This window comes from Rhyacophila brunnea, unplaced genomic scaffold (assembly GCF_057557595.1).
Source record: "Rhyacophila brunnea isolate RB1 unplaced genomic scaffold, BYU_Rbru_1.0 scaffold_17, whole genome shotgun sequence".
NCBI classification, from domain to species: domain Eukaryota; kingdom Metazoa; phylum Arthropoda; class Insecta; order Trichoptera; family Rhyacophilidae; genus Rhyacophila; species Rhyacophila brunnea.
In genome coordinates this window covers 2494889-2520201 of record NW_028232827.1, presented here as the reverse complement: position 1 = coordinate 2520201, position 25313 = coordinate 2494889, and the positions used below count along the sequence as shown (strand labels likewise).

Below are 25313 nucleotides of genomic sequence, written 5' to 3'. Positions count from 1 at the left end.
ACGATTACAGTATCATACTGTGGCGTAAAGGTAGTGCGTTCAGCTGATAACCGAACAATCGGTGGTTCGAATCCAACCGAGTGCGTTTATTTTTGTGTGAAAAAATAAATTATATTGTGTTACATGTCACACGCCAAAAATACACTCTGATCTGATTTCCCAAACGTACCAAAACAAGTATAACTTCAAAAAACTCAGTGTTTTAATATATATATATATATATATACTTATTTTATAAAATGTTTCTTTCTTTGTATTAACTTTTATCTGTTGAAAAATCTTCATCTGTTTCTTCCAGCATTTCACGAACGTCAGGCTTGTCCGCCATTTTTATATGGAATAGGCAAATATGGCACTCATAATGAATTAATTTATGTGATTGCAAGAAATGACTATAGATGGTAGTGTCGTATGATGACAATTTTTAGTGATCGCCTTATTTGAAGCTAACAAAAAAAATAACATTAAATAGAGATAATGTCTAACTTAGTTTCTTAGTTTTTGTGGGTTAGACAAGTCTTGTTCTATTCCACACATATATATGTGTCTATTATTGACTGATTGGTCGTCGTATAAATATATATTAATTACTTGTAATATAGTTCAGTTTATGGACAGCATCTATAATACTTAAGTTTGTAACTTTCCTGAAATGTACAAACTTTGATACGTTCAATACAGTTGAAAACAAGCATGACATAAATAAAGTATTAGGTAAGGGCTTTCTAGCAAAATTTTGAATAGTTGAGCGTTGTTTTCATATCCGGAATGTTTTTTTGTGCTTTAATTTAAACATAATAATATAATATGGTATAATAGTATTTGCTCTTCTTTCTTTAATATTTTTTACAATTTCTGAAAAACTGTCACATGGTACACAGTTATAAGGGTGGAAGTTGGCTGTTTAGATAGTATAATGTATATTTAAGCTAAATCACTAATAATTACAAGATAAAAAGAACTTTTTATATACAACGTTTTTAAATTTTCTGTTGAATTATTATGCTCAAACTTGTACTTGATAAGAAGTAAATAAAAAACAAACAAACAAACAAATATAGAAAACTGAAATGTCATTTTGACATTTCATTTTGATTTCCATAATAACGCGCGTATAAATTAATAATTTAGTTGCTAGGACCACCCCTTTAGCAACCAATAATAGTCTTTTACTTTTTACGAATTTTTCTGAAATAACTTTCCATACAAAACAGAATTAACTGAAAATGAATTCAATTCTGCTTAAAGATGGCTAACAGTATTAAAAGAATGCATTGGCATCGTGTTCTGTTATATTCTAAAAGTTTCAATAATGTCTAGCTAGTCGGGAAGTTAGTTAAAAATTGATTGCAAGATTTTTATTGGACAAACAACCACCAGACAAACAAGAATACGAGCTAATAAAAACGTTGTAATTAAAATTGATTCAATTTAGATAATTGCATTGAAAAGTTGAAATAGTGCGATGATCGCACGGTCGAATGTACGCATTCAATTCGGTTGCAGTTATTACATGGGTAAATTCACCACTTAAAATTGCTATAGTTTTATTCTACTAATAAAATGCTTTAATTTTCATTTTTACAGAATTTCTGTGTTAGAAACGACGCTTTGAAAATATTTTTGAATAATGGGGTTGAATTTTCTCAAGAATTTTGTGATTCTACTATACAAGGGCTTCGCGTTTGATATGTTTGATAATTCATATAGGGTTAAATTGCTGTTGATCATGCTTGAAAACTTGTGGCGATTTTAGCAGTGGACTGTAATTTTAAGAATGCTGGTTAGTGATTACGGATCTAGGGCGGGGTTTAAATATGATGCCAGGTACTGACCTTTTATGTTGAGAGGGCTGGCGCACGCTGGAGGCGGTTCGGTATTCATGTACTCACGCACTGATAAACGGACGTCACTCTCACGGTTTCACTTGGTTTTGCGATGAATGATAATAAAAAGTTCAGGATGGAAGATAGACGCGACGTTCGCTCAAACCGTATCAGATTTAGCGCAACGAAGGTCATATGTATGCGTTTTGACCCGCACGTGACTGCTTTCTTGATGTCACTCGAGATAACTGAATGTTATTCAATCACGGTCGACAGATGACCCGTAATTACTCGTCATCTGGTCTTGTGACAATAATAAATAAGGATTTGGGGTAGGTGTGGAAATAAGGAAGACCGAAGAAAGAGAGTAGAGGACCAGACAAAGTAGAGGTGTCTGATAAGATCAGGATTAACCTTATTGTAGTGCCAAAAATGGGAAAAAATATATCATGTTTTTCAACCTAATTATTTCAATAAAAATATAACATATTATTATCGTAATAGCTCAAGTCTTAGGCGACACTCCCACTAGAAAATACACTCAGTAAACATACAGCAGAGTAAATACTATTACGGACGCTTGATATTTCGATGCTCATTTGAAGTTGGTTTGATGAGAATCTTTATGTCGGTTGCGAGGCAAACGGATAAAATATTTTATCAAGAGATTTTCACAGATCTGTATAAACGAATTGGGCTTTATGCATTCATTACTGTCATATAATAATAGCGTCTTATTATTTTTATAGTAACCGTATGTAACTTATTGAGTAGTTGTGAAGAAAGTAACCAATAATAATGTCTCATAAATCATATGGACTCACTTCATGTAAAAATGTGCTATAAATCCTTCAGAATATGCCACTTTTGATTCGTAGAAAACAATCTTCTTTTTGGTTGTACCCTCATGGCTGAGTATCGTGCCCACCTTTAAATTTTCTTATCCTTTAAGCGACCAAGACTTTCAATCCCTTTCGATCTTCCGCTTCTATCAGGGCAGAATGAATGGTGCCTCCAGTCAGCTCCTTCACTTGGTCACTCCAGCGCTCTTCATCTACTTCATCTTCCCTGGAGGCCACCCAAAACCACTAGAGGTTGCCGGACAATATGTCAAAAAAACTACAAAATGTGTCTCAGACACAGATAGCCGTTCCTTTATCTGCAGTCTCTATGCACTGTCCAAGAAATACGAAGCATTTGGCGCCAATACCACATCTCGAAGGCATCAATTGCCTTCTGCTCTCTTGCCTTCAGGGTCCATAATGTCTCTAACTCTACAACGTATACAACTATGGAGAACACTAATGTTTGCACAAGCATCATTTTGTGGCAATTGAGATTCCCCGATCCTTGGACGTGTCATCGCATTTTTTTCAATCTGTGTGCGCTTCCATATTTCCGCTTCACTTCAATCATATTACACTAAAGTAATAATGTATTATAAACACAATTTACAGTAACATATTATACTGTTTTATAATATGTCCGACTATCATCTAGTGGAGGTCGGCCACCATCAAGGTGATCTTATCTTTGTCGTCTGCTACCCGGAACAGTTCAGTGGAGCTGCACTCGTACCAATCACGGAGGTTCTTAAGCCACGAAATGCGGCGCTGTCCTCTGCTACGCTTACCGTTGATCTTCCCTTGAATGACAAGTTGGAGAATGCTGTACTTTTGTCCTCTCATAATGTGGTCGAGGTACTGTAGTTTCCTGGTTTTGATACTACGTAGAACTTCTCGGTTCTTCCCCATTCGATTCAGAACTTCTGTCACCTGGTCAGTCCAAGGAATTTTGAGGATGCGCCTATACAGCCACATCTCGAAAGCTTCAAGTCTCCGTGACATCTCTTGGTTTAACGTCCATACTTCCATACCATAGAAAAGAATTGAGAGAACATAACAACGTACCATACGCAGTCTCAGATCTAGGTCAAGGTCTCGATTGCTAAGGAGGCGTCTCATTTTGAGAAAAGCGCTCCTTGCGATCTCAATTCTAGTTTTTATTTCCTGAGACTGGTCCCATTTCTCATTGACCCATGTACTTAAATATTTAACTATCATAATAAGACCAATATGAGCTTCCACATAGTGGAGGTTTGTATTAACAGAATTTTGTTTTTACGAGAAACGGATGTTAGGCACTTGTTCAACCTATTGTGTCCATACTCTGACCACAAACACAAATTGCGTATTTGCCAGAACCAGGATTCAGACCTGAGACCCACGACATTATAAGTTGACGCGTACGCAGCTTGGTCATCATGGGTATTTTCTTGTATATTTCCTAAAATGTTATGTACAATAATATACATCAATACTTCTCAAACTGGGGCGCCTTGGAGCTTCTGCTAGGGAGCCGCGAAATATTTATTTGCAAAAAATATCATAAAAACGTGATCACTAGACGATACCTGATACAACATCTCTCACATGATCATAATGAATATGGGTGCGACAACTTACATACCTATGCGAAAAAGCATATTCATCATTACTTGTAGGTAATAAAAAATAAACACAGGTCGTGTCTTTCAAATTGCGAATTAGCATTTCAAACATTGTTACCGGATATTGATTTATTATAATATACAAATCACACCCCTCTCATTAAATTGTTTTGTGGGCTGTAGCTATAAAAAATATGAAGTAAATTTTTGTTTTATTGTTAATTTTTGCTTTACAGCCAAGTAGATGAAATGCTCTATTATTTTTAATACAAATGTACCTATAATATACTAATTAATGGTAAATGGGACAACAAGTGTTTATAGATGGATGTATATTTGATGGAATTGTTCGCAGAGTAAAGCTAAGCTGGAGTGCTTTTGGCCGCCTGAATAATGTCTTCAAAAGTGACCTTCCACTGTGTCTAAAGCGCTAAGTGTACAACCAGTATGTGCTTCCCGTGATCACATATGCGTGTGAAACATGGACCCTAAGTAAAAGAGAGATCCAGAAACTTAGAGTAGCACAACGTTGTATGGAAAGGTGCATGCTGGGCATAACGCGAAAGAACAAAAAGAGGAATGAGTGGATAAGGAAGCAGACAAGGGTTTGCGATGTAATAGTGTCTATTAAAAGCCTGAAATGGAGATGGGCTGGACACATAGCTAGAAGAAGAGACAAATATAGTCATCCAGTGATATCCAAGAAGTAAAGAACGTCCGCAAGGTAGACCTAGAGGCCGCTGGATCGATTAAATAATAAAGTTCTGCGGAAGTACGTGGCAACGCAATGCACAGGACCGAGAGAATTGGAAGTAGCTTGAAGAGGCCTTCATCCAGCAGTGGATAGATTCAGGCTGATGATGATGAATGGTAAATAAAGTGCTGTTGGTCAAGAAAGATTAAATTTTTTGGGAAGGAGGCTAGGATTTTTTTTCTGATTTCGGGGGTCATGGTATGAAAAAGTTTGAGAAGCAGTTTGAGAAGCGGTATTTATGATTTAATAACGGTAATATGCTGTATGTAGGTTTGTAGTTTTAAATAATGACATCAGGCCCGCACACAAGGTGGGTTCGGGTTTAGAGAAAATCTCATAAATACATTGTGCTCTTACCAGGAATCAAATTCGGAGTCCTCGGATGAAAGACGAGCGCCTTTCTCATTCATTGGATTACGAAGGACACTGGTGCAAAGAAGAATGAAAAACTTTCATTTATGACGATGGCGTAATCACAATAGGTAATAACAAATAATACAAAAGGGACGAGGCATGAATGATGTAAGCCAGCGATTTCCAAACTGGGAGGCGCGCCTCCCTGGGGTGCTGCGCGGAGTGTTGCTAAGGGAGGCGCGAAAAGCTTAACACAATTCACTTAAAACCAGAATCCATATTTTCATACAGTGAAAGTGACGCGACAAATATTATGTTGAATTTATTTAAAATTGAAGAAAAAATTAATGTAGCCACAGGTTTGCAGTTTGCAAATGCATAGTTTATAAAACGGCCGCTAGTTATAAACTATACAAAAAACAGTCCTATACAAGGTTGTTTGCAAACCTGTTTGAAAATATGGAGACAAATTTTATAATACCCCACTTCTACACTATTGTGAAGCGCGCTGGCTATCTCGTGAAAAAATGAAGTCTAAATAAAAGGGTCAAATCATAATGTTGAAATTTGACGCAAGTTTGTTTAGGTATGATAATTTTGTTGTTTTTGGTTGAAATTAAAAATAAATCAATGCAAGTACCACTAATGCATTCACTGATTTAAAAAGACAAAGTGAAGGCATTCATACAAATTTGGAGCTTTGGAAATCAAAATTACAAAAAAATAAGTTCGCTATGTATCCACATTTAAAAAATTTCTACGCCAAATATATAATGAAGCAAACAAAAATCTGTTTACTGAGTTTTTGGTTATTTTGATAATGCACTTTCAACATTTTTTTATTAATAGTAAAAAACTCGCCTACGGGCTGTTCTGTTTCAGGGCTAATAAATACTTTAAATATGTGGTTGAAAGATCCTGATCGCGGGGCCCGCTTCAGGATGTGGGGCCCATGATAGAATCCATTTGTCAATGAACGATGATAAATTTGGATTGACTACTATTGAAATTGATTGTGCTAATAAACAAGCACATTCATCGCATGAAAAACAAAATTAATTTAAAAATTTATATACAAGTACTTAGTAAAACGTTAATTTTTTTTAGTACATTGTTGACTATTTAAAAAAGGTATTATTTAATGAACTAAAGGGGGGGGAGGCACCAAGATTAGTTTTTTTTAAAGGGAGGCATAGTAACAATATAAAGTTTGGAAACCACTGATGTAACCCAAGCAAAGTATTCAATATATTCGTAAGGGTATATTATAAATGTCACTAAGTCTTACCAGATAAGATTGACACAATGGAAAATTTTGGAGAACTTGGCACTGATCCTTGAACGTAATTTATTATCAAACCGATAATGAAAATTTCTCGAGTTTCTGGGAAACTATTTGATCAAAACGTGTATTAATATTAGATGCTTTGAGCCGATTGAAGATAATCCACAATACTATTAAGAGAATAATTTAAACATTCATTTAAATATCACGCTCCAAATTTATTTAATTTAAATTCTATATAAATATATTAATACTATCGACCGAAGGTACTTGATGGAAAAATTTGAATTTAAATTCTAATGAATTTAAGTTTTGTACTATTACATCTGAGTCGTTTTTTGCGACCCGGGTTTCGCCTTTCGGAATCTTCAGGCACTATTAATATACACTCACCAAAAGGCAAATATATATATCTCATTAGTTAAAATTCTATTAATTCCCAATACGTTACCATTGTTCCCAGAATGGACGATTTTACACCTATTGAGTGTAGTATATTTATTGTTTATAATATTACCAATGATCTATTATTAGGTTTTGACGATTTATATATTATTATTGATGATGTAGGGGATTTTTAGAAACTATTCATAATTTGTTTGTTATGTATTTTTTTATTGACTTCATAGGTAGGTGATAAAGTTTTTACCTACTTTATTGTATTGAAAGTTAGAGTTAAGTCAGTGTATATATGCCTTTTGGTGAGTGTACATAGTGGCTGAAGATGCCGAAAGGCGAAACCCGGGTCGCAGATAACGACTCAAATGGAATAGTACAAAACTTAAATCCATTAAAATCTATGAAAATATTGTGAAGAATATTTTTATTATATATTTATTTATTATACTTTACAATATTTCCACAGCGGTTAAAAATTTCAAGTCTTTAAAGTTGTTATGTTGTATTCGTTGTCAGTGTATATATGCCTTTTGATGAGTGTACATAATGCCCGAAGATGCCGAAAGGCGAAACCCGGGTCGCAAAAAACGATTCAAATGGAATAGTACAATACTTAAATATATTAGAATATATTATGTAAATATTGTGAAGAATTTTTTTATTATATATTTATTTATTATACTTTACAATATTTCCACAGCGGTTAAAAATTTCAAGTCGTTAAAGTTGTTATGTCGAATATAACATGCAAATAATGCATACACAAATATGTATCAGCTGTTTCAATTACCGTTTCCCGCTGAAAAACGAAGCGTATTAATCATTTTGTGAAAATTAGATTATTTTCGTGGAAATTTGCTGAAAAATTTAGGTTTTTATTTAAAAGAACGTATATCCGAGAGCAATATGAAGTATTCTGCGAAAATTCGTAAAAGTTTCCAAAATACGTAAAACTTGTTTTTGTGATGGAGTAAAAATTGATTACCATTACATATTATTATTTTAAGTAATAGGGTATTTTGTGGGTTAGTTCAGTTAGATAATTTATGGTGACATAGTTGTTATTATTTGGTGGAAAGTCTTACTAACCACTTTACTAAATAACAACAAAATCAGAAGCAAGGAATGAAGTAATGAAACACGAGCAATTCAATTGTATTTTCAGTGCGAAGAACGCTTTCTCTTCGGTCAACTGCTGGGCTGCAGTTAATTACATTTTTTAGGTTATTATGTTTTTCAAGTAATTAATTCATTGGACGCTAAAGACGCGCCCAGCGCGTTACGATTAGGTGGACATTCGATATAATTAGCATGCTATTTAAATGTGGTAATTAAAAAGTAATTATCTAGTCATCAGTCAATGTTGTTAAACCATTGCCCACTGAAGAATGAAGCCAATACATTACACGACTGGTCCTACTTTTCGCCCCTCCCGTTGTCTATGGATAACCTGTCATTGCCTGTAATTGTCTATAGAGTGCTCATACTGACGCGTATATCGTGTTAATTTATTGGAGTATTCTTTAAGATTGTTTTAACATATCTTGGAGACTTTGGAGTTCATTGGATTTAATGGTAGGGAATGGTTTGATTTGGATAGATGAGTTGAATGATAAATAATACACAAGCATTAATACACTTTCTACAAATGTAATGCATAGATCAATGCTACATATTTTTTGGAAATCGATATTATCACCGGTTTTTGTATGGGCTTGTCTGACTTTGACAGCTGATGAATAACAGGAATCTATATTATTTATAATAACACTGATAGTTAATATATTTGATTTGAGAATTTTTCATAATTCAATTTGAAACGAGAAAGGGCGAATCAATATGTCAAGCAATCTGGGATCTGATTTTGACAGCTGAAAAGTGGACCACTCGTTGCTTGTGCAAAAAATTATGCTCAGGCTTTATTAATCTAAAGATGGCGGTGGTTAAACAAAACTTTTTTTAAATATGGAACTTTCCACGACAATATTAAATTTGTGTCCATTCTTTCACTCTGTCCACTGTTCTTAATAGGGTATACGAGTGAAACACAAGAATTTGAAAAAGTTTTTGAAATACTTATTTTCATAATAAACATCATATTATATAATGCTTCTTTTATCTTTATTATTCTTTTATTCAAAGAATAATTCTGAAAGATTTTGAGAATGTAACATTACTTGAAAACACCTCAGATATATTATTATACCCTCTAGAAAAAATCACATTTGAAAAAACTACGATGTTCGACGGAATTTGAATCCATATCACCACTGGTATCGCGCCAACTGTGCATTCACCAATTATGCTACGAGCCTCCTATCTAATTTCTACAATTTAAACTAGTTGGACCTACATGAAAATGAAATGCTTATAATTTTGAGTTATTATTGACTATCGATTTTTGTGTATTAAATCAAGGAATATTAATTACCTTAATTAGTAACCGACGCCCGGCTCTCGCCAAATATTTTAGTTATAACGTCTACTTGAACTTGCTAACAATTTTTAATAAACCATTTCTTTTATTCAACGAATAATTCACAAGAATTTGAGAATGTATTTTTTTCTAGTTTTTAGTCATTCTGAGGTGATTTCAAGTTATGTATGTTCAATATATATTTATGTATATATACATCCACGATGTCAGCGCTGCTTTAGTTTATTATACATACAGTGATCATTACAAGTCCCAGGTCCCAGGTTTGAATCCTAAGTCTGGCAAGTACACATATTGTTTTTCAATTTGTGTATGCGTCAGAGTATGGACCGAATACGTTGAGCAATCGGCTAACATCAATTTCTCGTAAAAACAGAATCTGTTACTCTGTTAATCACCCTGTGGAGGTTCATATGATCTTATTAAGATCGGACATGGTCGAAAAAAAATATTTTGTTTATTTATAATAAGCATACCTAACCCACCGCAAACAAAACACCAAAAGTTTGCATTGAAATATTGAAGAAATAAAAGCAGTAATCGTCTGGTATACATATTATATCGTTATAATATTTAACTATTGATTAGTTATATTGTTTTTTTTTTTATTTACTTTGGAATTTAGTAGGTTACTAAAAAAAATATTGTACATGTCCGGACTAATTACAATTAAAATATTACTTCGCGAGCTTATTACCAATTATTGTGAATCAGATTCATCAGACGTACGATGCCTTGCTAAGTTACATTTTTACTCGCAAGCAATGACATTAATATGGACGAATCATCTGGAAAAGAAAATGACACTCACTTTATTGTCGGGTCTGCCGAATGGGATAATCTGTTCTAACACCATTACAATAAAGATGATATTGCTATAAATTCCTGATGCTTTTTGTTGGGTCTGCCAAATGATTCAGTTCGAACGGGTTCGCTCACATGAACATTGACATTAGAAACACTGCTCTAACGCCATTACAATAAAGGTCATATTGCTATAAATTCCCGATGCGTGATATCGCATAATGGAAATTGCGTGACGTCTACCAATACATGCGAATGCGCGAATTTACTTGCTAGCTACTGTATTGAGTGCGTCGTCCATTAATAATGTCATTGCTCGCAGGATAGTAATTTTCTACAAAAAATTAAGTTATGATTAGAAAAACTCTATTTTTCAAATTGTGAAATGAATTGATCTACTGAATATTTATTCCAGTACAAAAATCGAAAAGAAAACACAAAGCCAATCCATTTAATCGACGAAAAATCAAGATTGAGAAATCAAACAATATGGTGTATGTTCACACTTCGTGACTAAAATCTATCTTTTCAATGTTCACCCGTAATGCCAGCGCTCCATTGGCGAGCCAAAAGTCCGAGGACAATAAATCGTCCGATTTGTCTATGCTCTGCTACTGATCAACGGACGAATAAAAAGTCGACCTGTCAAAAGTAAAAAGTTGCGATTATTGTAATGTCTTCCAATAATCATATAATTGTGTGTTATTTGTAAGTAGACTTGCATAAAATAATATAGAAGTAAAAACAACACAAGTTTTACGTTTTCTTTTATGAATTTCATAAATACAAATAAAAAAATAATTGGTAAATCTCTCATTTTCTAATTTGTAAATTAATAAATTAATCAATGAAAACAATTACAGATTTTTTTTCGGTCCGAATGATTGCGTATTAATGCCTCTAATCGAATTTGCATAGTGATCGACGGACGAAGTCTGGCAACTCGGAGAGTAAAATATCAAACATGTTTGAAATCCAACGAACCTGGTCTGCGGATTAAATAGTCCGCAGATCTGGGGTGCTCCACGCGAAAAAAGAAGACTGTAAATCGTTGTTGGAGTTGCATGCCAATGGAGCGCCGGCAATAGTTTATATTTATCGTTGTCTCCAGAACTAAATATATCATGATGTACCCATAATATACATTATTATTTCATGTCATATCATTATCATTATTGAGAGTACTCCCCGTTAGTTTCAGAATAAAATATTTAACCTATAAATTATTATTATATTATCGTATTTGAAAAAGTTTTGATGAAGATTTATTTTGTATTTAATAACCGTCGCGCAGTGTTCTCTTTCTTCGCAGGGTTCACCGACATCCAAACAGTGTTCCTGGCCTGCTTTGGGACTCTTATGCCACTACTGCTGTTGCTTGGACTCTACTTCGGCTTGAGGTAAGACCCTTTATACTTTTATTTTATCCTTCTCGGTTTTGTATAACATATAATTATGAATTAGGCACTAAGTACCAAAAAGCTGAATCTGAGATATAGGGATTTTCGAATAATTCGTTTATTTTTCATAAAAGCACTATTTTATAAACTTCTTAATAGATTTAAAAATAGAAGAAAAAAATCGGTGCGTGTACTTATGTACGCGCATTAGAAGTTATACTTCTTTGGCGGAACAAAACAAAAACAAAACTTGTGATTACCTAGATTCTTCGAATAGCTCTTAATTAACTTGTTAAATTACTCAGAGCCGCTTATTGGAACGCCGTTGGTTTATTTATATACATTTTAACTTATATTACTAAATTATAAATTATTTCTCGTTGTTTTTATTTTTAAAGTGACAACTGTCACTCTTTAATAATTCGTTTACGTAATGAATTGCAAATGGCTGACAATAATAAATTCGCTGCCTAGGTAACGGAACAATTCTTAACCGTAATATTATACTGTATAATCGTCACGATTGGAGTGTCATAGTGGCGTAATGGTAGTGCGTTCGGCTGATAACCGGACATTCGGTGGTTCGAATCCAATCGAGTGCGTTCGAATCGTTGCCTAGGCAACGGAACAATTCTACTATCAAACTTGTGTTTGTATACAACTGACTAATTCGCAGCTAACTTCACAATTTCGTAACAGTGTGTGCGCGCAGTTCTCGATTTCACTCTCTACCAAACGCCCCAAAAGAAGTATAACTTCAAAAAAAATACAATTTATAATTATTAAACATTGTACGAAAAACGTGTTTGAACAATGATGTTTTAGAAATACGTTTATGACATGCTCTATATTGAAAACGAGGAACTGAGTCTCAATGACACAATATATTAATCAAACAGCACTTAGTGCCTATTTAAAAATAATCACGCTGTTTTTTACACCCAGAGCCACCTTTGAATATCCATATAACCAGTGGCGGCTCTACTAATTTTTACGTGGTGGGATTTATTTTACCTATAAATTATTAAATATACCTACATACTTTATCATATTTTACATTATATCCCAAACTACTTATACTAATATGATTTTTATTGATGGTGATTGAGGGTAATTTTATATGTTAAATTCCTTTTTCAGAATAAATCACTATTTTTAAATGTAAGATTAATTCGACAATGTAATTAACTGATGTCGGGGCTATTTGAATGCATCCCCAGTAAGCGTATACTAACGACAATGCATTCGAGTCCTCTGTTGAACGATATTTGTACCGCGGCAACGAGATTGGACAGATTGATCACGGTAAATGATAAATTAACCCTGACTAGCATCGCGCAATGGTGCGTATTTAAATTATTTTATTTTTATAAAAATAATAAATATATCCATAAAATGTTGACGGGTTTAGCGAGTATTTAATGTAATCACGTAATGAATAATATTTGCAATAACAAAAATATCATATGTGTATTTTTGACATGATAGGTATGTGGGGATGGTCCCTACGAACCCCTGAGGCAGAGCCGCCCCTGCATATAACCTCATATATATTTTTTGGCACTTAGACATATTAAAGATGGCATATGAATACAAATTTTTGCATACTGACATTTTTTCCTATTTTCGGGCACTTAGTGCCCATTTTATTTCGTGTATGTATAATCAAATTTGGGCATATTGACTAATCTAAAGTCACCAATTCGCTCACGTATGTACATACTACATATTCATTTACGTATTGAGTATCACATAAGTATCATCTCTGTATGCCGCCTATTCTCACAAGAACGTTGAATATTTATAAATTGCCTCTGTTTACATTCTGTCCGAAACATTCTATATAGTTCGCCGAGTTTGGGATAGGCCTGTGGTCTCCCACCTTTGGGTGGACAGTAAGCCCTTTTTAGAGGTCAGGGTTAAGTTAGACTGTTTGAATAGGGAGTGCTTAGAGTGAGGGTTGACATGGATTACACGGCTAGATTGGTTTAACGACATGCCACTATTAGAAACCAAATCACTCGCATGCGTTTACGTTAGGTTTTAATACGGCGGTGATAGGAATGATTTAAATAGGAAATAATTACATGATAAAAAGAACTTTTTATATACCACGTTTTTAAATTTTAAGTTGAATCATAATATAAACTTGATAATTATATGTATTAATAATTTAGGACAAATAAGACAATTGTCAACAAATCATTTTTTTTGCTATTCTGCAACAAACAAATAGAATACTGAAATGTCATTTTGATTTCCATAGTAACGCACGTATATATTAATAATTTAGTTGCTAGGACCACCTCCTTAGCAACCAATAATAGTGGACTGGATTACGGATTTCTTCCGAAATAACTTTTTATACAAAACAGAATTAACTGAAAATGAATTCAATTCTACTTAAAGATGGCTAAAAGTATTAAAAGAATGCATTGGCATCGTGTTTTAATATATTCTAAAAGTTTCAAATGTCTAGCTAGACGGGAAGTTAGTTAAAAATCGATTGCAAGATTTGTACTGGATAAACAACCACCGGACAAACAAGAATACGAGCTAAGAAAAATGTGGTAATAAAGATACCTATATTAAATTTTCAGCATTTAATTAACTATTTCAATTCACAAAATTTGAGAATGTAACGTTCTATAATATTATTGACCATACGTATATTTTTATTTATTTAAAAAAGACACATTGAGCACATAACAAATTGTTAATTCAAGACGTTCACAACATGACATTTAGAATAAAAATTACAAGTTAATAACTAGAGAAAAAACAAGGTAGAGAAAAAAAACAAAGCAAAAAATAATTTTATAAAAGAGGAAAAAAAAAACAATAATAAAAAAATACAAATTAAACAATAAAATTGAATTTCATAGCTTTCACCCAAAATAAGTCATGGCTGCGACCAGACGCAGTGCATAAAAATTAAAAGTATTCAGAATATCGGGATTGGAAACTATACCACGCGAGAGCAGGGAAAAATGCTTTAAGAGCAGAAGTGACCTACGAGCTTCAAGAGAATGAAAGGTGAGCATGCATTGAAGAAAGTTAGTCGGCATCTCTTGCAGTGGTCACAGGTTTCAAGTCATGTCGGGTGTCATATTTTTACATTCTCAAATCTTGTGAATTATTCCTTAAATAATATAAATAGTTTATAAAGAAACCTTTTTATTTTATCGTGACATTAGGTCAGGTGGATTTATTCGATTTTGGCTAATGGTGTTTTGCAAATATTTTTTCATTTCGTGACAATGTGAGCAATGAATGATCTTTCGTGTTGGCTATTCCGTTGAAAGTATTACTTTTTCCGAGGCCTCCTACGAATTTGGCGACTCTGGGCTATAACACCTTTAACGGGAAATCCGGCCCCGACTAAACCTCCTATTCTTTGAAAATATATTTTAGCTATTTTAATCATTTATGGTATGCCCGTTAGCTAATATAAAGTACTACTTACACTCTGAATAATACATAAAATTAAACTTTGAAAATAAATTGAAAACATCTAGCTAGGTAGATTACGTAAAGGAAGGCAAAAAACACCCATCCGGTTTAATTAATGCCCTCGCTTTGACTCCGATATTCAATATTCATTATTTTCGACGCAGACCTTGTTCAATCAGCAGATTTTACAAACATATATCGACATGTTCACACGTTCATAGTTTTTGAATGCATCCTACGTCACGATTTGACGTGGGTTTTGACATTTCGAATTAGCGCCATCTTCTTCAAATCGACATTTTCCATTTTTTTTTAATATTAAATGCAGTGAAGTCCCCAATAGCCCCTAGATTTATCGTATTCGGAAATTTTTACGTAAACAGTTCACCGCAGGACACTTATTCGTACGCCGCAGTACGTGAAACATGAGTTCGTGTAACATTTAATCAAATGACGAGTTCTTCGTTGAACATTTCACCGTGGCTCATATTTTGCCATAATTGGACACTACGGGAAATGGATATTAAGGTATTTATAATTATTGCGGTCAGTTATTTAATATCGCCGACCAATATGCTGACACGGATTGAGTTGTTTATCTCCATATATTTATTACACTTTAAATACTGGACGGCTTGATTCATTTACTATATTAACTCAGTGATTTCCAACTGGGCTTGTGGATCCCTAGGCTTTAGCGAGGCAAATCAGGATATCTACAGTAATTGTGCAAAAAAGTGAAACTAATTTTGTAGAGAAAAAACAGTTGAAATGTTGATCTACTACAACGTTTTTATTAGCTCGTAATCTTGTTTGTCCGGTGATTGTTTGTCCAGTACAAATCTTGCAATCGATTTGTTACTAACTTCCCGACTAGCTAGACATTTGAAACTTTAAGAATATATCAGAACACGATGCCAATGCATTCTTTTAATACTTTTAGCCATTTTTAAGCAGAATTGAATTCAATATCAGTTAATTCTGTTTTGTATGGAAAGTTATTTCAGAAAAATCCGTAAAAAAGTAAAAGACTATTATTGGCTGCTAAGGGGGTGGTCCTAGCAACTAAATTATTAATATAAACGTGCGTTACTATGGAAATCAAAATGACATTTCAGTATTCTATATTTGTTTGTTTTTTATTTACTTCATATCAAGTAGAAGTTTGAGCATATTGAGTATAATAATTCAACAGAAAATTTAAAAACGTTGTATATAAAAAGTTATTTTTATCTTGTAGTTATTTTTAAATGGTGTATATAAAAATTAATAGGATAAATTTTATTCAACGACTTTCGACAATATAGTTTTCATTAATGAGTGAGGTAGGTACATAAGCTATATCAAAATGTATATTATAGTTAATATATAAATAAGTATTTCAAACGGATAATGATCATCATGAACAAGTACAACGCTATTGCGCAATGATGTTATGTTTTCTTATTAATATAAGTACAATTTATTTTCTTAAAACCGTACAAGATTCTCAATTGTTCGTGGTTTTCGCATGGAAAGAAACGCATTAAGGCGAGTGTTTTAGATGTAAATAACATTTTATGTTTCATCGCCAGATGGCAGTGCATTTCTTTGTTTGCAAGATATCTACTGACTAATACATTGTAATACCAACAACTTTCCGTCGCAAAATAAAAATAAATTCTACTTCATAGTTATTATCTGGGACGTAAAATTCACTTAGTTCCAATGATCATTACTTCAGCTATTCGCTCCATGGTCTGAGGGATATTGGTAGAGTGAAGACTGTTACATAGTCACACCAGCGAGTCGAGATTATTTTAATGCCTCTTCAGCTTATGATCTTTTCAGTGATTATCAGTCTCTCTGGTGAAAACATTAAAAATAACCGAACAGTTATGCGTAGTATCAAAAACAAAAGCTTCAATTCAAATTTATTTATGTATTGTACATATAATGAACATAACAAATTATAAATTTAAAGCGTTCACGATATGACATAAAATAAGTGTTAACAATTTTTAAAATAAAAATACAGAGGAATGTGAGTTAATAATACAATAAGTAATAAAATAAGAAAAGAAATGAAATAAGATAACAAAAATAAAAGTAGATGGAAGTACACAGAGTGAACATTGATAGACCCTATCTAACTATAAAACTTATAAAACAACGTCCACCTAAATTCACTCTTACGTAAATGGAATATATCAATATCCGAAGCGATTTCATTAAACATGGTTATTGCCCTCCCAATTGGCATTACTAATGGCAGGTTAGTTCTGCACCTTGGGAGAACAAACAACGGATGCCCTCGATTCCTAAGGTAATTATCAGAGACACACAAGCCAACACCACCAAGAATGGCAGAGTTCACATTTACGCCGCGTATAAGTCTGAAAAAATATGTAGCTAAATAAAGATCCCTTCTAAATTTTAAGCTACAGTATGTAAGCATACCTAAGAAAAAGTCAGTCGGATAGAGTTACGGATAATATCCATACAGCCGAATGTAAAGATACAATTACCTATTATTATAAAGGTTCAATACCACGACCACATTATGAGAGGATAAACTTGGAGCATTCCTCAAGTAGTGATGAATGGTAAACGTAGCCGAGAATGACACCGTATTTCGTAGCTTAGAATATTTGCAATAATTAGTGCAGATTCACAGGACTGTGCCGGGTAGCGGATGATGGAGCAAAAATAACACTGATGGTGGCCGATGTTCATAGGAGGATGTATGTCACTACAAGAAGAAGAAGATGAGTTTCTTTAGATTATCGGCATTCATAGGGGCAATATTGAAAAAATTAAAAAAAAACTTAATGCTTGTGCATATTCCCTTTAAAGTTGAGAGCGTATCCTGGATGAGGAATTCGGAGCATATTCTTACAGTATTTCATCTCAAAAACGTCCATCAATGTTCTATCACTTGCATTCACTGTCCATTTTGCCACATGTTAAAGACATGCCGAGAGGACTTGTAACTGTAGGTAATTGACATTAATGAAAAAAATATATTCATAATAATTAAATATGTAGCTGTCAGTATATTATTGATCAAATATCTTTTTTTAATGTATCAAATTATTCAACCGCAATAATACATTCCCAGCGACTCATATACCGGTAAACAACTTATTACCGAAAATTAGTCTAATATCCATTCCCATAGTATCATATTATATTATGACTGTTATAATAAAACATATTCACAGCTACTCGTATTTAAACCACTGACTCGTTCAATATAATTATATACTAGAATAATATGTTTAGGTATTACTTTCGACTGTATAAATTACGAATAATGATTTATCAAAATGTCACTCGAATGTACATTTCCAGTCTGTTACCATCGCAGTCTCTATATCGCTTCACCCAATATCTGATTGTACCGAGATGCGGACCTCGGATCCGTACCTATCATAAGTTTAGTATTGTAACATAACTGCTGTAACATACTATTCTAACCGTTACGCCTAATAAAATTCGCTCCTGCATACATCTTCGACTTCTTCGTCATCATCATCATCCTCAACACCATAACCTACGACACATCGACGACTCCCAAAGTGATAATTTGTAGTGTTGGACATCGAACACTACAAATATAATATGTGTAGTGGTCAATGACCCCGGGCCTTCTCAGCATTATTTCGACAGTGTAAGAATTAAAAAATCATTTAAGCTATCGCACAATAGTCGCATCTACAGTCAGCATATTCTACACGCGTGACAGTGCAATATTGCAGAGGCCAACAGATCAGTTGTAAACTTCATCAACAAGGACTCGCAATTTACCGAATATACATACATATAATTAGCAGGTCATAGTTGATTAGTTGCTCAGTCTAAATACCTATTAGTATCAATCATAATCTCCAACTGATCAGTAAGCTTCGTGTATGTCACTCCTGTTCCACGAGTTCGGACCTCGGGACAATATCATAACATAAGTATTCCTAACATAACGCTCTTTACGTTGTTTTTACGACAAATAAAACTCGCTCCTGCATCCATCGGAGCAACCACCACTTGACCATTGACTTATCATCTCTCCTCCTGACGACACTCCATATAAACCTCCTGGTCATCTCCCAAATACAGCCGTCTCCTCCAACAACAAGAATCGCAAATGCGAATACGCGAACGCAATATGCGAATGGTGCATAAATTAATATCAACCTCAGCAGGAAAATTGTGGCAAGTCAAAAAGATTTCCTTCTTTGTTTTCGTGTCTTGCACTATTTATAATAATGACTCCTTTTAAATGTAATGGCCTGGCCCAGGGGTCTGCAGTTTGTCAAGTGAGAAGAGCTAAATTGTCAAGAAAACAGGATAACAAAGGTACAGGAGAGCCGCATATGTAATATACATATGTATATGGATTTTTAAAGGAAAAAAGTTCAATATTTTTTAATAAAAAAAATAATTAGAACGGCGTCGATGCATCGATTTTGATAGCTTTACTATATCTGTACTTATTACAACGTTTTTATTAGCTCATATTCTTATTTGTCCGGTAGTTGTTTATCCGGTACAAATCTTGAAATCGATTTTTAACTAACTTTCCGACTAGCTAGACATTTGAAACATTTAGAATAAGTATATCAGAACACGATGCCAATGCATTATTTTAATACTTTTAGCCATCTTTAAGTAGAATTGAATTCATTTTTAGTTAATTCTGTTTTGTATGAAAAGTTATTTTGGAAGAAATCCGTAATCCAATCTTATTGGTTGCTATGTGGGTGGTCCTAGCAACTAAATTATTAATATATAAATGCGTTACTATGGAAATCAAAATGACATTTCAGTATTCTATATTTGTTTATTTGTATGTTTTTTATTTACTTCATATCAGTACACGTTCGAGCATAATAATTCAACAGAAAATTTAAAAACGTTGTATATAAAAGTTCTTTTTATCTTGTAATTATTTTTAATTGAAGACATGATTATAAATTTTCATCCATTCTGCTTCTAAGTTTACTTTTTATTTGGTTCATAGATGAGATTGTTTGTTCGCAAATATGTAGAGCCAAAGATGTTGAGAATAGGCCCTAGTCCTAGTTATTTCTCTCCAGATATCTCTGTATTCCACGTCTCACGGATCTTATCAATGATAGGATAGGATCGGTAAATCTAGGTCAAAATTACTTTTACCATTCACAGATCAAAAAAGAATTGTCGTCGACGAATAGTCCGGGGACTCATTTTTTCGCGGACCCCTGTCATCCTGCGGCGCCGCCCATTTTCACCGAAAACAGGTGTTCGTTACACAAGCCTTCTTTTATTGCCGAGATAAACAGTTTTTTTTTTATTTTTCACAAAAAAACTACTTATAATTTTTTATTCTTGATAGTTTTGTGAAAGAGATTAAGCTTCTCCGGTTTTTCTCAAACAAAAAAATGATTATGATAATTTATTGTTTTTTTTTCTATATTTATTTTGTCCACAGACAAAGCATTTTATGGCGAGTATTTTGGCGGTAATTTACGACAATATTCTATCAAGTAAAGCTTATTACAACGTTTTTCTTAGGTCGTATTCTTATTTGTCCGGTGGTTGTTTGTCCGGTACAAATCTTGCAATAATACGGCAATTTGAGACATTTTTAGATAATAAATTTCAACTGTATTAATTAATAAATATGTAGGTATCTGAAAACATTAAAAAGAAAAATATTTTTTATTTTAAGTCAAAGATAAACTTATAATATCCGATACTCTTGGGGAAACTTACACATATTATAATGTACCACGTTATTGATTCCAAAAATTAGACTTTGATCTCAAAATAAACTAATCGAAAATATTGCATTTACAAGAATATAAGATGAGCATGAATTAGTCGATTTCTTCGTTGTGTATGTATGTCTACTTTCAAGTGGTAACATCACCTACTTATGAATTCGTAAGAAATTTGTATTTCAGATCTTTGGAGTGCTTTTTTATTTGTATTTTTTCATAATAAACATTTGTATCTGTCGCCGAAAAGACTACGTAGATTTGTAACCACAATCATACTAAAGACGTTTTCATTTGCTTCCAGGGCCGCGTGGAGAAAGTACAACCGCACGCGGAGGGGCGCCGGGTACGAGGGAGGCCTGCGAGGGGGGAGCGCGGACCCCCTCCCCGACAAGCAGAGGCCCCACTCTCCGAATTCGCAGGTCAGTCAATAAACACCTCACCTGTGCAAGTGGATTTACGGGGTTCTACCGGGATAGGCAGAACCGTCATAGATAATCGAGCTGGCGAAAACGTATAAATGCAGAACGGAGATAGTACCTACTTTCTTTCAATGTTATTTTTATAAGTGAGGATTCAGATAAAAAACAGAGTTTTTTTTTTAAAGTAATACCATTTATTATAATGAGTTTATTGATGCATTATATTATAATAGTGTGCGTACTGATGCACTCAATTTGTTTGATTTAAGAAACATTGCTCAGGAAGGACTTTTCAAAGGAAACGTGAGACATGCTATTTTATTCTTAACGGCACTCACTTTAGCACGTTTCCGTTATTTTTATTCTTACTAATTAGCACGGAAGGTATTCTTTACAGCGGCGGCTATCTCTAATTCATAATACGGCAAAAAATTAGGTTGGTAGACATGTCGGTCAAATTCGGATATGTTCGTAAAGCCGAATCCAAGCGGATAAAGCCGAACGAGCGCCATCTAGTTGACAACGAGCCGAACACAAGAGTTTTGAAGACATAACCTACAATTTTCTTAGTCATGTCATTGCGATTGCAGCAAAAAACTCAATATGTAAAATTAACACACTCTGTCTCGATTTCACGTTAGCTTGGCCAATAGAGGCGCTGTTAAAAGATATCACCTTTTAACAGTTCAAACAGTTAAATTTTTACACAATTAACTGCCAGAATACGTAAAGTGATAAATGTGATATATTTATTATAATTGGCTCTATTTTAATGTTAAGTGGTATGTTAGAATAGGCCCGCTGGGACAACTGGTTTCTTCAGGCTCTCTCATCAAAATTAAAAAAAATATATATGGAAAAAATGAAATACCACCTTTTGTTCATGGTATTTAATATTAATTGGTATTTAGTTAGAAAAATTACTTATTGAAAAAAATATTTGTGCATTTTCGCACCATCAAATTTAGTGATTATTTTAGAGTAGGTAATCAAAAATACGGGTAAATCTCGTCTGTCTATTAAGTCACTTAAGACCTTTTTCTTTCTTATACAGTCACATATATGATTTAAACACATTCAAATATAATAATGAGATTTGTGATATGCATTGATAACAGAGATGTTTATATTTCACACAATAAAATATAAATTATTTAAGCGATACATAATTGCAGTATTTGTCTGATGACATCGGTCAAATTTAGATTTACCGGCTTCACGTCCAACAACCTCTCATACAACCAGCTGTCTTGTATTTTACTCTAACACACAGTGCGGAGTTCACACGTGTATAGAATGCTTACCCACTCGCACGTATGGTTAAATTTTGTTCAGGCCTCGACTGCGAACAAACTGCATAACTTCGACCCCTAAAATCATCCCGGGGCAACTGCCTCCCCTCCCCTCTCTGATATGACCTTAGCTCGAGCTTAACATTTAAAAATTTAAAAGTCATGTTTTTGTCTTAAAATGCAGGCTTTAAAATTTAAAACAAGTAACCTCATTAAATAAACCATACAACAATATGTTGTACTTATTCCACATAATTTAATAATAATTAGTAAGTATTATGTATTGTATCCCATTCGCTGCGGACCTTTTAATTAATATTTAATTACCACATTTAAATAACATGCTAATTATATTGGCCACCTGATGCGCAACGCACCAATTGCGTTGGATGCAGTCAATGGCAGTGGCGAAGACTCCATACTAGGCGATTATTTAAAGCCTACCTTCTTAAGAAAAATAATTTTTACTTTCATGTTGACGTATTTATATAATCACAAATAATAATATATTCAATATGCCCAAAGACATATATATCGTATTTTTGTCATAATTTTACGATCTTTTCCCATATTTCAATAAGCACCATCTATGGCATCTCTCGAAAGTTTAAAAAAATAGAACACACCGCGTTTCGCTTCACATATTGTATAGGATTATTTTCGCATGAATCGACGAGTTTTTCAATATGAAGTTTTTTTCTCATTATTTAAAAATATCTGGCGTCCCGCATACAAATGTACAAGCTGTTTCGTTAGCGCTTACGTCGCGAGAGCACATTTATTCAAAATAATTAATAAGAAGATAATTTAAAAAATAATTTCTATGGGATTCAATCACATACATATGACATGTATTGATTGTTGCTAAAAATATAAAATAATTTATCTCGTGATTTTTATTTATTTATTAGTTCACTCATTAGACAATTTAGATATCTGATATTGTACCTACCTAAGTCTGTGTTTTAAATATAGAAGTATTTTAAAATGTCTAGTTTTACGGGTTAAATTATAAATTGTTATGGAACATAATATATATACAACAACGGATATTTTCATAGATGATAGGTAATATATTTTGAGCGTATGTTACGTTTATAAATGCTTAGGAAAAAACTAATTGCTTATTTTTATGAAGTAATTATAACAAACCAATTAAGCTTCTAGAAATTTCTTCGTTTTAGCGTACCTATTCATCAGTAGTAATATTGGGTTATCTTCTTATTTCCCGCAAATATATCTGACAAGCATGGTTACTCCCACAGCCTACCTCTTTTAAAAAGTCACCCTTCGCCACTCAACTGGTCAATGGGTAATCTACTAATCTAAGAATTGTCAGTTAACACTATTAAATATATAACTAAAAAGCTGTTTAATAGCTGTATTAAACAAAATATCTTCGGATATTGATATGCTCCACTTAAAAAAGAGTTAAAGTGAATTAAGATTGTCTTAAAATACGGTAAGCTTAACTCGACGGATTCCCCACTATTATAATATAATTAAAAAACGTACACAACCGTGTTGAATTAAAAACAAAAGCTTCTTCGAGGGTGGTTTTATAAGTAACAAACACGGTAAATAAAATAACAATGTTGTTCGGGTAGAATTTTATTTATTTTTCATTATACGAAAGCTTTTTTAAATATTTATTGCAAAGAGTTCCAGGTTCGCTTTAAAGCTGATTCTCTTATGGGCATACACATAATGTATATTATATTATCAGTTTATTTACGAGAAAAGGTTATCCATATAGGAATAACTTATATAATATAATAAATACCTACATTCTTCTTTAACATTATAATAAGCCACTGGACCAATGACAGTGAAGTAGTGTAGTGAAACAGTAATGTAGTTAGTAATAATAGTGAACTAAACACCCAGACTTTGAGAAAATCAAATATAATATATACTGTGACCTCACTTGTTAGCCGCTTGCGCAATCTATTATGGGCCAAAGACAAATTCGAAACTGTGAATTTGTCTGATCCACGACTCGAACTCGAGACCCACGACTTAACAACCGGATTCATTACCATTAGGACATCGTGGACGGGACTGATTTTTGCCAGCTACCAAAAATTTGTACAACGTATTTTTAACAAAAAAGTTTAATTATTTTATTATAAGCCGATTTGAACGTAACAAATCAAAATTCAGGACGTTCACAACATGAGATTTACATTATAACAAATATTACCCTCAAACGAGAGAAGAAAGAAAAATAAAAACATAAACAATTATATAAAATTATGTAAAATAAAATTTCAATAACAAAATACACAGCACATCACTGAAAATGTCTATGACTTTGGGGAGCGCATTGACAAGTCTTGCACCCCTCGTTAATGGTGCCTAATAGACTTGATACGAGACCCAGTTTCAATTTCATGGCTGCGTCCACGTAGGTAATTGACAGGTGCATATAAATTCAAATTCTTTAGGACACCAGGATTCGAAACCATCCCTCGTGATAGCAGGTAAAAAGTCTCAAGAGCAGAAGTGACCTATAAGGTTCAAGAGAGTGAAAAGTGAGCATGCCTTGTAGAAAAACAGTTAGAAAGTATTCGTTTGATAAATTATTGAAAGGAAAATAATTGTATGTCTTAAAATAAAGACATTGAAGACATTTCTTCTGGATGCGCTCTAAAATAAGCTTGTAAGGACTCCAGATGATAGACCCATATCGTTTGTAAT

General features: G+C 33.4%; 1 protein-coding gene across 1 annotated transcript in view; it reads left to right on the top strand.

The window, feature by feature from the left end:
• The window catches only part of LOC147073550 (uncharacterized), a 138360-nt gene extending 117027 nt beyond the window's left edge, over nucleotides 1-21333 (top strand). Inside the window, exons 3-4 of the mRNA XM_085944658.1 lie at nucleotides 11603-11708; nucleotides 21204-21333. Coding sequence (XP_085800784.1) covers nucleotides 11603-11708; nucleotides 21204-21333 — 236 coding nt within the window. The remainder of the gene's footprint in view (nucleotides 1-11602; nucleotides 11709-21203) is intronic.
• Nucleotides 21334-25313: the final 3980 nt, after the last annotated feature.